This window comes from Gorilla gorilla, chromosome 23 (assembly GCF_029281585.2).
Source record: "Gorilla gorilla gorilla isolate KB3781 chromosome 23, NHGRI_mGorGor1-v2.1_pri, whole genome shotgun sequence".
NCBI classification, from domain to species: Eukaryota; Metazoa; Chordata; class Mammalia; order Primates; family Hominidae; genus Gorilla; species Gorilla gorilla.
Genome location: NC_086018.1, coordinates 22,868,799 through 22,883,266, shown reverse-complemented (window position 1 = coordinate 22,883,266; position 14,468 = coordinate 22,868,799). Strand labels below are relative to the sequence as shown.

General features: G+C 48.7%; 1 protein-coding gene across 1 annotated transcript; it reads left to right on the top strand.

The window, feature by feature from the left end:
- The first annotated feature begins 1,936 nt into the window (after nucleotides 1-1,936).
- On the top strand, nucleotides 1,937-14,247 carry LHFPL7 (LHFPL tetraspan subfamily member 7). Its single transcript, XM_055375348.2, has 4 exons — nucleotides 1,937-2,059; nucleotides 9,093-9,310; nucleotides 10,602-10,740; nucleotides 13,287-14,247. Exons 2-4 carry the CDS (start codon nucleotides 9,110-9,112, stop codon nucleotides 13,547-13,549), a joined length of 603 nt encoding a protein of 200 aa, XP_055231323.1. The 5' UTR covers nucleotides 1,937-2,059; nucleotides 9,093-9,109; the 3' UTR covers nucleotides 13,550-14,247.
- The last annotated feature ends 221 nt before the right edge of the window (nucleotides 14,248-14,468 follow it).

Below are 14,468 nucleotides of genomic sequence, written 5' to 3'. Positions count from 1 at the left end.
CTCCCTTAAAGCAGGTCAGGTCTGCTTGAACGACAGCGGGAGATGCAGGCCTAGGTGGCTAAGCAGATGCAGCAACTGACCCAAGCCGCCTGCAGGCGGAAGCAAGAGGAGGCTTGATCTTGTCCAGAGCCGCTGGCTGGCTGGGAAGGACGCAGCTGAGCACACCTGAGAAGGTGCATCAGTCAAGCCTGATACAGCGAGTAAACATCACAACTGAAATCCAAATCCAGTTTAGGCTAACTCCAGTGCCCTTCAACACATATTGATTGAAAGGGGAAAAATGAATACATGAATGACTGAATGAGTGACTGGGGAAAAAACCCGGGCAACCACCTCTCCAGACGCCCTAATTTTACAGGTAGAGAAACTGAGGCCAAGGAGGCAGTGATGCCCCAACTCAGGTCACACTGACTGAGGCGGCAGAGCTGGGACTTGAATGAAGCCTGAGACACGGCTTCACTGAGATTTTCTGCCTCTAACTGGCTGGGAACCTCCTGCTTCTGGCAATACCAACTGCCAGGTGCTCATTCGTTAAGCTACAGGGAAAAGCTCGCATTTCCTGTGCACCGAGACGATGTCTTTTGTTCTCACCTTCCTAGCAGCCATCTCCCCTCTGCCAACAGCATCTCTGTTTTCCTCCAGGGAAGAATCCCACCCCCTACACTCAGTCCATGTCGTTTCAAGGGCGGTAAGCCTCGCGACACCCTTACTTGATCCTCACTTTCCAAACCTTAACCCCCAACCCTAGGACACAGGATGTAGGTCTGGCCAATCAGAGCATCCCATTTGCCTGGCCACAATGATTGATTCGTGGTAGGCATGGGATCCAAGTTTGTCCATTGAGTGTTAATCACAGCACTTGCTGCAATAGTGTGCAAAGAGAAGCTTTCTTTTCTCTGGGGTTGCTGAGTCTCGGAATGTCAGCCTGGAGCCACCAAGGGGCAATATTGTTAGAGGGAATCCGCCTAGAGAGTGAAGCCAACTGAGCAGAAAACAGAACTGAGAGCTGGAGAGAGAGAGGGGTTCTGAAGACATTGCTTATTTACCTGGATCCCACTATGCCTGAAGCCCATCCCAGAGAATTTTCAGTTATGTGAAGCAATACATTTCTCATGTCTATTTGAGTGGTGCTTCTATCACTTATAGCAAAAGAATACCAGGCCAGGCGCGGTGGCTCACGCTTGTGATCCCACCACTTTGGGAGGCCGAGGTAGGCAGATCACAAGGTCAGGAGATCGAGACCATCTTGGCCAACAAGGTGAAACCCTGTCTCTACTAAAAAAAAAAAAAAAATACAAAAAATTAGCTGGGCATGGTGGCAGGAGCCTGTAGTCACAGCTACTCAGGAGGCTGAGGCAGGAGAATGGCGTGAACCCAGGAGACGGAGCTTGCAGTGAGCCGAGATCGAGCCACTGCACTCCAGCCTGGGCGACACAGCGAGACTCTGTCTCAAAAAAAAAAAAAAGAATACCAGCACCTACTCTGTGCCAAGTCTTGTGCTAAGGATAAAGATATTTAAGACACAGTGCCTGACTTTGAGACGTCCACAGCTCACAGGGAAGGTCCTGTGAGAAATACACAGAAATATGCATATCAGTTGCCTGGGCTGGAATTATGAGGACAGAAAGGTAGAGAACACAGTGGCAGCCACTTCTAAACTCCCAATCCCATTTCTCCTCCTGAGATTCTATCTGTGGTTTCCTACACCTGGCGTTTAATCATAGATCAGTTAATCCCTATTGGTGCCTTGCCCTACCCAGAAAACACTATACCCTCCCCTTGTCCCCACCTGGAGATGGCTTTCCCCTCTTTGCTCAGCCCACCCAGCAGCCTGGAGTGAAAACTATTTATTTAAGGAAGTGGGAAGGAAAAACCACACACACACACGCACACACACACACACACCCTCAGACCAGTTCATCAAGCATGCCCTTGCATTGTTCTACAAGCTAAATTCTTCCTTCAAAGGAGAGGAGAATTTTACAAGGTCACAGATGTGGATCCAAAGCCGGAGCCTGAGCAGAGGTGGACACGTTGGAGGGTCTTGACCTAAAGTGTGGTGAGTCTGGAGGGACAAGTGACCTGAGGTGAGGAGCGGGGAGGGAAGGAAACTGGGATAGCACGAGGCACACTCAGAGGCTGTTATGGGCTTCAGGGGGCCCATGAGCCTCTGAAATGACATACAATTGTGTGTGTGGGGGGGGTGCATGTGTGCTCATGTGTGCATGCTTGCTTATGTGAGAGTGCACGTGGAAACATCCATAGTTTTGTTTTCTGGGGTTTTGTTTTTTTGTTTTTCTTTTTTTGAGACAGAGTCTTGCTCTGTCGCCCGGGCTGGAGTGCAGTGGTGTGATCTCGGCTCACTGCAACCTCCGCCTTCCGGGTTCAAGTGATTCTCTTGCCTCAGCCTCCCGAATAGCTGGGATTACAGGCACCCGCCACCATGCCCAGCTAAGTTTTGTATTTTTAGTAGAGACAGGGTTTTGCCATATTGGCCAGGCTGGTCTCGAACTCTTGACCTCACGTGATCCTCCCGCCTTGGCCTTGCAAAGTGCTGGGATTATAGGTGTGAGCCACCACACCTGGCCAACATCCATAGTTTTAAATCATATCTTCAAAGGAATGCATCAAAGGGTTAAGTCCCATTGACCTTCCTTTTGTAGATGGGGAACCTGAGGCTCAGAGCCGTTACATAATTTGTCCTAGGTGGCACAGCCAATCTGTGACAGATGCTGGAATAGATCCAGAAATTGGACTTACCTGGCTGCATAGCCGGGAGAATGTGATAAGAGATAAAAGTCCTTCCCAGACCCAGTTTGCCCATCTGTGCATCTCAGCCTGGACATGGCCTGCACCCCCCAGGCTGGACCGGGTGCCCTTCCTCTGTGCTTGTCCCCAATGTCACCCCAGGCTTTTTCATGGTGTGGAGCTGTGTCTGTACTCAAGCCTGTATATATCGATTGATGGGTTGGGGAAGATACACATCTCAAGCTTTGCTTACACAACCTCACACTCAGACACCTCCACCTGCCCTAGTAAACATGTTCCTTCTGCAGGTTCTCCGTCCCAGGTCAAAAGCCCTAGAGGCATCCTTGCCTCTTCACCTTCCCTCACACCCAGGCCTATTCTATTAGCAAATCTGATCAGCTTGACCTTTGCCCTTCAAAATCAATCCGGAATCTGACCACTCTTTGTCCTCCTCCCCTAACCCCACCTCCACGTCCATCCACATCCACCTTTGTCTCTTGTCTGACTGACGAGTCATCTTCTGAAGGCTTCTCCCTCTGCTTCCCTTCTGCCTGTTCTCCACCCAGGAGCCAGAGTGGTCTTTTGAAAACCTAGGATGGTTCATGTCATACCCCTGCTAAAGACCAGCCACAGACTCCCTACCACACTCACAAGTGAAAAGCCAGGCTAGGCACGGTGGCTCATGCCTATAATCCCCAAACTTTGGGAGACTAAAGCAGGAGGATCCCTTGAAGCCAGGAGTTCAAGACCAGCCTAGGCGGCCAGGCGCGGTGGCTCACACCTGTCATCCCAGCACTTTGGGAGGCCAAAGCGGGCAGATCACGAGGTCAAAAGATCGACACCAGCCTAGCCAACATGGTGAAACCCCGTCTCTACTAAAAATACAAAAATTAGCTGGGTGTGGTGGTGCGCACCTGTAGTCCCAGCTACTCAGGAGGCTGAGGCAGGAGAATTGCTTGAACCCGAGAGGCAGAGGTTGGGGTGAGCCGAGATCGCGCCATTGTACTCCAGCCTGGTGACACAGCAAGACTCGGTCTCAAAAACAAAAACAAAACAAAACAAAAAAAGACCAGTCTGGGTAACATAGAGAGACCTCATCTCTACCAAAATAAATAAATAAATAAATAAATAAATAAATAAATAAATAAATAGCCAGGCATGGTGGTGCATGCCTGTAGCCCCAGCTACTTGGGAGGCTGAGGTGGGAGGATCGCTTGAGCCCCAGGAGGTTGAGACTGCAGTGAGCTGTGATTGTGCCACTGCACTCCAGCCTGGGCAACAGAGCAAGACCTTATCTCTGCTACAAGGCCCACCGCTCTTTCCTACCCTCATTACTTCTAGTCACATGGGCCTCTTTGCATCTTCAAATGTGCCAAGGGCACACTCCCCTCAGGGCCTTTGCACCTGCTCCCCACTCTGCTTGGAATATTCCTCTGACACCTCTCCACGTGGCTCCCTCCATCACCTTCCTCAGGCTCAGCTCAAAGGTCACCTTCTCATGGGGCTTTCCATGACTATCCCCCAATTACCCAATCACTTGCTATCTCCCTCCAACGCTTCATTTTTCTCTAGGGCACTTATTGACATCTAACATATTACATATTGACTTGCTTATTTCCTCCCTGTCTCTCTCTCTCCCTCCAGAGTCTAAGTTCCATAAGGAGGGGCTTTTTCTGTTTTCCTCACTGCTGAATCCTCCAGGACCTAGAACAGTTCCTGGAACATTGTAGACACCCAATAAATATTTGTTGAATGAGCGAGCACATGGACATATTGCTATATTTTGTTGGTCTGTCTTGCCTGCAAAACTCTAAGCTCCTTGAAGGTGGGGACTATGTTCTGTTCACCACTGTATCCTGGGGGTAGGGGGTTAAGAGATCACATTGAGCTGGGCACATTAAAGTTGAATGAATGATTGATCAACCCCTCCAATTTACAGAGAAAGACATAGAAGCCAGAAGAAGAAAGAGACTTGGCTTGACATATCAAGTCCCCAGCAGCCACCTCTAAACTCCCAGTCCCATTTCTCCTCCTGAGATTCTGCCTTTGTGTGGCTTCTCTGGAATCATCCCTGTCCCCTGGGCAGGGCTGGCATGAGAGCTGACCATGCCCTAACCTTGGGCAGCTCTAGTAAGCCGTTGGGTTCGTTGGCCTTTAAATTAAATCCTTAATATCACTTTGGGCTTAGGGCCCAGAACCCAAGCCTGATTCCCAAAGTATGAGTCTCAGTTCTATGGCTTGCTTCCTGAGCCTCAGTTTTGTCATCTGTAAAATGGGAACAGTGATAATAGTATCTATCGTATCAGGTGGCCATAAGGCTTATAGGTAACGAGTGCTTACCTATGCAAGTGCTTAGACCGAAGCCTGGTGAGTGCCCAGAAATTGTTGACTGCTATTAAAAGTTAAGCACTGAGCCAGAGGAGAAAATATTCAGTCCCTTTCAAGCTCTCCTTAGGTGGATTCCAGCCAATTGCAGCCTGGCCGGATGTGGTTTCGGGTTATAATGCCTCATTTAGGTTTCTGGGCACCTGGACGGTTGACGTGATTTTCCCAGGTGACATTGAGCATTATCTGGAGAACAAAACTCCTTTCAAGGTGAGAAACGCCTGGACAGCCACTGGCGCAGCCAGAGAGAGGCACAATCATAGGCCTAGGTGGATTCAGCTCTCCCAGGCTTCCTGGCTGGAATTACACCCCTCACGATCTTGCCAACCCAAAGGAGAGGCTGATTTTGGTGTAGGGAAAACAATACCACCACCACCAAAAAAAAAACCCATAAAAATACTGTCCCCTCTCACTCATGGGAGGATATTTCACTTGCTGGCGAGCAGCCACGAGGTTTTTCTCATCTCGGGATAAAAAGCCCATGCAACTTGACCGAGATATACCTTCCCAGGTTTATCTCTGCCCCTCCCCCAGCAACACACACACACACACACACACACACACACACACACACACACACACACACACACACACTTTATCCCCTTGAAGCTTCACAACAACCCTCACTCCCATTTTCCAGAGAGGTGAGGCCATCTCCCCAAACTCCTATAGATGGGAAGGGGAGGATCTGGGCTTCTCTGCCTTTTTCCATCATATCACCCTGCCCATTGACTGATCCCAACACTGTCTGCCCCTAGTCCAGACTAAGGGATTCATAATCTTCTTGTACAGATGGAGAAACTGAGGCCTAGAGCAATGCGCCTAGAGCCACTTGCCCCAGGTCCCGCACCAGGGATATGGTGGAGTGGTTGGTTGGCCTCTAACCCCAGAATTCCTGCCATGTTTAGTGGGTGGCTGGGCTTAGATGGCCAAAGTGAAACCCAAGGTTGTGCCGCAGGTGCCTGGCAAAGCTGGCTAGGTGCCCTTGGCCTGGTTGGCAGCTCAGCTGCTTTTGACCTTGAGTGCCCTTGGGCAGGCTCACCCTTCTGGGCTTCCTTTCTGGCCATCAATGGCAGGATTGGCTATTTGTTAGCAAATCACCTTCCAGCCTCAGCCATGCCGTGAAACCATGACTATTATTAAAGTAAGACTTGACTCTACATTGACTTACTTTTATATTAAAATACATTTGAGGCCGGGCGTGGTGGCTCACACCTGTAATCCCAGCACTTTGGGAGGCCGAGGCGGGTGGATCACAAGGTCAGGAGATCGAGACCATCCTGGCTAACAGGGTGAAACCCCGTCTTTACTAAAAATGCAAAAAATTAGCCGGGCATGGTGTCAGGCGCCTATGTCCCAGCTACTCGGGAGGCTGAGGCAGGAGAACGGCATGAACCCGGGAGGCAGAGCTTGCAGTGAATGGAGATCGCGCCACTGCACTCCAGCCTGGGTGACAAAGTGAGACTCCATCTCAATAAATAAATAAATAAATAAATAAATAAACAAATAAATAAATAAATAAAATATATTTGAATTTCGGCCAGGTGCAGTGGCTCACGCCTGTAATCCCAGCACTTTAGGAGTCCGAGGCGTGCGGATCACGAGGTCAGGAGATGGAGACCATCCCGGCCAACATGGTGAAACCCCATCTCTACTGAAAATACAAAAATTAGCTGGGCATGATGGCTTGTGCCTGTAATCCCAGCTACTCAGGCTGAGGCAGGAGAATCGCTTGAACCAGGGAGTCGGAGGTTACGTGAGCTGAGATCGCGCCACTGTACTCCAGCCTGGAGACAGAGCAAGACTCCGTCTCAAAACAAAACAAATGAACAAAGAAACAAACAAAAAAATTTGAATTTCCATTGGAAAAGCAGTATCGTGCAAAAAAAATAATATATATATATATGCAAAATCAAACCACATTCACAGATTCTCACTAGAGTCTTGCTATGGATGGAATATTTGTGTCCACCCAAAATTTATATGTTGAAACCCTAACCCCCAAGGTGATGATATTAGGAGATGAGGCCCTTGGGATCTGCTTCAAGGGAACCCAAACCAAGACATCCATGGTGTTTCAGTCCAAAAGTAAGACGCAGAATGCAATACGTAATGCTAGCCTGGCCAACATGGTGAAACCCCATCTCTACTAAAAATACAAGAATTAGCCAGGTGTGGTGGCATGTGCCTGTAGTCCCAGCTACTCGGGAGGCTGAGGCAGGGGAACTGTTTGAATCTGGGAGGCAGAGATTGCAATGAGCCGACATGGCACCACTGCATTCCAGCCTGGCCGACACACAGCAAGACTCTGTTTCAAAAAAAAAAAAAAAAAAGATAATACCATCTGCAGCAATGAGAAATGCATGCATACAGCACCACACCAATTTTGCAAACCTAACTCCACACAAAATGACATACATTAAATAATTAAAATAAAAAAAAAAAACAAAGTGGCTGCTATAAACAGCATCTGTGTTGCTTGAGGCCAGCCTGGCCAATATAGGGAGACCTTGTTTCCACAGAAAAGAAAAAAGGTTTCTAATTAGCCACATGTGATGGAACGTCTCTGCAAAAAAATAAAAATAAATAAAAATTAGCTGCCCCAGTAGTCCCAGCTACTCAGCAGGTGGGAGGATCGCTTGAACCCAGGAGTTTGAGGTGGCAGTGAGCTATGATCATGCACTGCACTCCAGCCTTTTTTCTCTGAAAGAAAGAAAGAGAGAGAGAGGGAAGGAAGGAGGGAGGGAGGGAAGGAAGGAAGGAAGGAAAGAAGGAAGGAAGGAAGGAAAGGAGGGAAGGAGGGAAGGAGGGAGGGAGAGAGAAGGAAGGAGGGAGGGAAGGAGGGAAGGAAGGAAGGAAGGAAGGAAGGAAGGAAGGAAGCGCGGGCGGGCATATGTGTGTGAATTATTATTATTATTTTTTTTTTTGAGACAGATTCTCGCTCTGTCGCCCAGGCTGGAGTGCAGTGGCGCGATCTCGGCTCACTGCAAGCTCCGCCTCCCGGGTTCACGCCATTCTCCTGCCTCAGCCTCCAGAGTAGCTGGGACTACAGGCGCCCGCCACCACACCCGGCTAATTTTTTTTTTTGTATTTTTAGTAGAGACGGAGTTTCACCGTGTTAGCCAGGATGTTCTCGATCTCCTGACCTCGTGATCTGCCCGCCTCGGCCTCCCAAAGTGCTGGGATTACAGGCGTGAGCCACCGCGCCCGGCTATGTGTGTGAATTTTTAAAAGATGCCCCGACTGGGTAGAAGCAGCCCTTTAGAACAGAGGAGGCTCCATGGAAGAATGGATAAATAGGCCGTGCGCGGTGGCTCACGCCTGTAATCCCAGCACTTTGGGAGGCCAAGGCAGGCGGATCACAAGGTCAGGAGATCGAGACCATCCTGGCTAACACGGTGGAACCCCGTCTCTACTAAAAATACAAAAAATTAGCCGGGCGCGGTGGCGGGCGCCTGTAGTCCCAGCTACTCCGGAGGCTGAGGCAGGAGAATGGCGTGACCCCGGGAGGCGGAGCTTGCAGTGAGCCGAGATCGCGCCACTGCACTCCAGCCTGGGCGACAGAGCGAGAATCTGTCTCAAAAAAAAAAAAAAATCGATAAATGAATGAACAAATGAACAAATGAAAGTATGCACGGAATATGAGAAGAGCCCTGCATGGACCAGTGAGGATGATGTGCCATGCAGAAGGTGGAGGGGCAAATGTTCAAAGGTCTTTAAGGGCTAACATTTATTCTAGGACTTGGGGGTTGTACTTCTAGAATTTGCTAAGGCAAAGTAACCCCCACTACCAGACCACAGTTATTAGTACCTCCCATTTGCATCTCCAGGCTCAAGGGCGGCTGATGATCTGGGGTCTGATCATAACACCAGATCCCTGGCTAGGGAGCACCTCGGCCAGCCCCTTTCTGTCCTTGTCCCTGCAGTCTCCATTAGTAATCTTCCCTGTTGACCCCTAGGTCAGCGATACTGCCTAATGTTGAGCAGTGTGTGGGTAGCTCTGGGGCTCTCTGTGACCTGCACCTCAGCCTTCAGCCTCATCTCCCCTGCCTGGTTCCAGACCCCGACCTTCTCCTTTGGCATCCTCACCTACTGCTCCTGGCCTCAGGGCAACAGTTGGAACCAGAGCTGCGTGACCTTCAGTTCCCTGGAGGATATTCCTGACTTTGCCTGGAAGGTGAGAGCTGGCTCACCAAGTCACTGGGTCTTCAGGGGCTCGTTTAAACTCATTAGGGCAGGAAAGCTGGCTGAGCGGAATTCGAGGAGGCTTTCCTCACTGCCTGAGTGTACCAGTGGCTTCGAATTTGCCATTACTCTCCTTAGAACTGAGCATAGAAGTTCTTCAACCTGACAGCCCTTCAGAAACACCTGTGCAACTTTGCAAAAATGCCAAGTTCTGTGCTCCACCCGGAGCCCCTGTCTCCGTAGGCGTGGAGTGGGGTCCGGCTACTGATAATTTAACAAACACGCAGGATGATTCCAAAGGCAGCTGCCAGCCAATATAGCACCTTCGTGCAAATTAGGAAAAGGTGCCCCTCCTTTAGGATGCTCTACTGCCATCTGCTGGAAAGTCACTGTAATCAGTTTGCAAATCTATGATGGCCCCCAATGTGTCTCTGAGAGTTGTGCGTATACAACCTGCACGCTCTTACCTGGCCACCCTCTAAACGCTGCTAGGTTTAAAAATGAAAGCTAAGGTGTTAAAGTCCCTGCTATGATGCACATTGCCAAAATCAACAATGGGGAGAATGGGAAAGGACTCCTAGTCCAGCACCTCTAAGGAAGAATATACAGCCTTCAAAATTGATCGTTATAAGGGTGATGTAACAGCAGCTACCAGGTGCCTCTCCTGATGATCCTGGCATGTAGCAAGTGCTTGATAAAGGTAATATATGCTGGTCAGTCAATGTGGATCTTCATTCTGGCTCTACCACTTAATTACCCATGTGTTCTGAGGCAAATGACTTCAGTTTCTTGGACTTTTATTGGAAAATTTATTTTCTTGGACAGTTTCTTTTTTTTTTTTTTTTTTTTTTTTTTTTTTTTGAGACGGAGTTTCGCTCTGTCGCCCAGGCTGGAGTGCAGTGGCGCGATCTCGACTCACTGCAAGCTCCGCCTCCCGGGTTCACGCCATTCTCCTGCCTCAGCCTCCCGTGTAGCTAGGACTACAGGCGCGCGCCACCATGCCTGGCTAATTTTTGTATTTTTAGTAGAGACGGGGTTTCACTGTGTTAGCCAGGATGGTCTCGATCTCCTGACCTCGTGATCCGCCCGTCTCGGCCTCCCAAAGTGCTGGGATTACAGGCGTGAGCCACCGCGCCCGGCCGACAGTTTCTTTTTATGTAAAATGGAGATCATAATAGCACAAACCACATGCTGCGAGGACTCAGAAGCTGGTCAATGAGCAGAGGGAGCATCCACCTGCCCCTGTCCCAGCCAACACCCTTCCTTCTGTCTCTTCCCTGCAGGTCTCAGCTGTGATGCTCCTCGGAGGCTGGCTCCTGTTGGCCTTCAATGCAATTTTCCTCCTGTCTTGGGCTGTGGCCCCCAAAGGGCTGTGCCCAAGGAGAAGCAGTGTTCCAATGCCAGGGGTGCAGGCAGTGGCAGGTAAATCCAATGCACAGGCACATAGTCAGTGCTCTAGACATATTTATGGAATGAATGAATGAATGAATGAATGAATGAGTCTGGGAGCAGAGCCTGGCCTTTCAGGTCAGACCTCAGAGATAAACCCTAGGATTGTTGACTATTCCTGGTCCTTTGGCAAGCCAGAAATCAGGGGGAGGGAGAGATGGCATCCTTAGTGTCACCCATTCCTGCTCTTAGCTGACCCAGTCCTAATAATCTGTCCCCCTTTCTCTCTCATCCATCCACTTCATGTCATCCTTACCAGGGCCACCATACACAGTTGGGGATGTTGTGCACTGTGCAAGCATGCCCAGCTGAGAACTGAGAAGATGCTGAAATCTAGTCCATACTTCACTTGCTACACTGTGAACCTGCAAGACTGCATCTCTTGAGAAGGGTCGCTTTTCTGTAATTTATACATAGCTTTTGAATGTACTAGCCAGGTCTTCATTGCAATCCTCATTCAATTAATGCTCCACCATCTCTTGCCTGGATTACAGCAATAAGCACCTCACAGGTCTCACTGCTGTCACTGCTCCCCCTTAGTGTCTATTTGGCCACACACTGGACAAACGAGTCCTGTTAAGCTGACATCAGATCATGCCACTCAGACTGGCTAATCTACCCTCCAATCACTTCCCATCATACTCAGAGTAAAATCTGAACTTCTTACCGTAGCCTATGAGGCTCCACCTAACCCAGTCCCCAGTCCCTCACCAACGTCATCTCTTCCTTCCTCTGCCAGGCTCAGTGTGCTCTGGCTATTCTGATTTGCAATCTGTTGCTCATATACACCATGCTTGCTCCCTCTGCTGGACTCCTCTTTCCCCAGATTTTCGCAGGTCTTGCTACTCACTTCATTATGGGCTCTGCTCAGATATCACTGCCTCCATGAGGTCTTCCATGACTTCTAGCTGAGGGATCTTCCCTCTCCTTAGATTCTCCATCTTCTTACTTTGCTTTATATTTTTCATAGCACATACTTACCTGAAATATCTCATCTGCCTACTTGATTATTGTCCCTCTTTCTCCAAAGAACATCAGCTCCATGAGGACAAGGACATGTCCGTCTGCCTTGTTATCACCAGCCCCTAGCACAGTGCTTCATACATAATGGGTGCCCAATAAACATTTGCTGAGTCAATTGATGGAGACATGATCCTTGTCCTAGGCTTGCTTGCAGTGTCTAGTTAGGTGGGGGTGGGGGGGGGTTGGAGGGCATCATTCAGTGGATATTTCACATGGTGGGGATGAGCAAAGGATGCTAGAAAAAACTCCAGGAAGCACCTGACCCAGTGCATGGATGGGCCCAGTGTATGGATGGGTTAAGGCAAGCTTCTTGGAGGAGGTCCCACCTGAGCCAAGTCTGGAAGGATGAGTAGAAGTTAGCCAAGAGTACAAGGGCATTTCTGGTAATGGGAACATGAAGAACAAAGGCATGGAAACAAGGGAGCAAGGCATGTGCAGGGAACTGAAAGTAGACAAGGGTGGCTGGAGAGCAGCAAGGGAGGCCAGGGGATCTTCTGATTTCTGTTATGAGTGCCTTGGAAGCAAAAAGGTGTCCAGTCATTTCATTAGTATCATTAATGCCCATTGCAGCACCTCTAACAGTTTTGATGAATGAACACGTGATTGCGTGGGTGAGCTGGTGAATGGATGAATGAGTGTGTTGATAAGTGGATGGATGAACTGATGGATGAACAGATGGATACATTGGTGGATGGATGAATGGATAGATGGATGGATGGACTGGTGGATGGATGAATGGATGGATGCAAGGATAGGAAAAATGCATAGAATGGAATATAGTTGGATGGATGCAGGATGAGAGATGGGTGGATGGATGGATTGGTGGGAGGCAAGTGGCTAAGTAGGCAGATGGACAGATGAATGGATGAGTGAATAAATAGGTGGACAGAGGGATGGAGAGAATAAGTGGAGATGAACATGGCTGAGTGGATGGATGAGCAGATGGACAGAAGGGTGGAAGTGTAGTTGAGTGAGTGAGTAGGTGGATAAAAGGAGAGATGAGCCAATAAATAAGTGAATGGATGGATGGGTGGGTTAGGGAATTGCATAAATGAGTGGGTTGGTAAGTGGATGGATGGACAATGAATGAATGGGTGGATATTTTAGTGGATGGATAAGGAAAATGGGTATACTGGATGGATGAATGGAAGATGAGGGTGGATGATGGGTGGGCAGATGGATGGGTGGCAGGCAGGTGGTTAAGTAGGAAGATGGACAGAAGGATGGATGTGTGAATGGATATGTAGATAGAAGGATAGAGAAAATAAGTGGGTAAGAGTATGTTTGAATGGATGGGTTAGTGAAGGGACAGATAGTTGGAAGCGTAGCTGAATGAGTGGGTAGACAAAAGAAGAGATGAGCCAATAAATAAGCAAATGAATGAATGAGTGGGTGGATCGATGGATGGGTGGATATAGGGTGGATGAGTCGTGGGATGGAAAGTTAGTGAGGTGCCGCTTGGCCAACACATTGTCTTTCCTTCCTGCTATCTCCAGCTACTGCCATGATTGTGGGTCTGCTGATTTTCCCAATAGGCCTTGCCTCCCCATTCGTCAAGGAAGTGTGTGAAGCCTCCTCCATGTATTATGGTGGGAAGTGCCAGCTGGGTTGGGGTTACATGACTGCTATCCTCAATGCAGTCCTGGCCAGCCTCCTGCCCATCATCAGCTGGCCCCACACGACCAAGGTCCAAGGGAGAACCATCATCTTCTCCAGTGCCACCGAGAGAATCATCTTTGTGCCAGAAATGAACAAATAAAAATCTCCTGGGAGTAGCACAAAGGGCACACTCCAGAGTTTTATGAAATCATCATGTAGCCAACTTCAAATCCCATCTCTGCTCCTTCTGGCTGTGTGACTTCAGGCAAGCCACTTTACCTCTCTGGAACGGTTTTTTCTTCTGGAAAATGAAAGTTGAAATCATACCTACCTCATAAGGTTGTTCTGAGAATTCACTGGAGATACTCTATGTAAATAAAGCACTTTGCACCATGTCTGGCACATAGCGTTCAATAAACATTGGCTACTATTATTACAATTCTTACCTCAAGGACTGTGCTGAGAAGTCAACATCTTTATGAAAACTGCCCAGGCTAATTCTGAGTTCATGGTTGTCACTCAAAAACTAAATTGTGTAATTGGCATGTGCATATTCTCTCTCCCTTCTCTTTTTATAATTCTTCCTTGTTTTAGATAATTTGAAAATTATTTATTTTCTCATCAAATATTTAGTGACTGCCTATTATGTATAAGATTTTGAGCCAATAGGCTGGGAGCGGTGGCTCACACTTGTAATCCCAGCACTTTGGGAGGCTGAGACGGGTGGATGATAAGGTCGGGAGTTCAAGACCACTCTGGCCAATATGGTGAAACCCCATCTCTACTAAAAATACAAAAATTAGCTGGGCGTGGTGGTGCATGCCTGTAGTCCCAGCTACTCAGGAGGCTGAGGCAGGAGAATTGCTTGAACACGGGAGGCGGAGATTGCAGTGAGCTGAGATCACACCGCTGCACTCCCACCTGGGAGACACAAGGAGACTCTGTCTCAAAAAAGACAAAAAAAAAAAAAAAATTTGAGCCAATGTTGGGGTGGGGAGAAGAAGTTAAGGACCTTTCTCACCCCTTATGCAAATAATCCCATTGATGTGGAAACTACACTGTTACCTGGGACCCTTTAG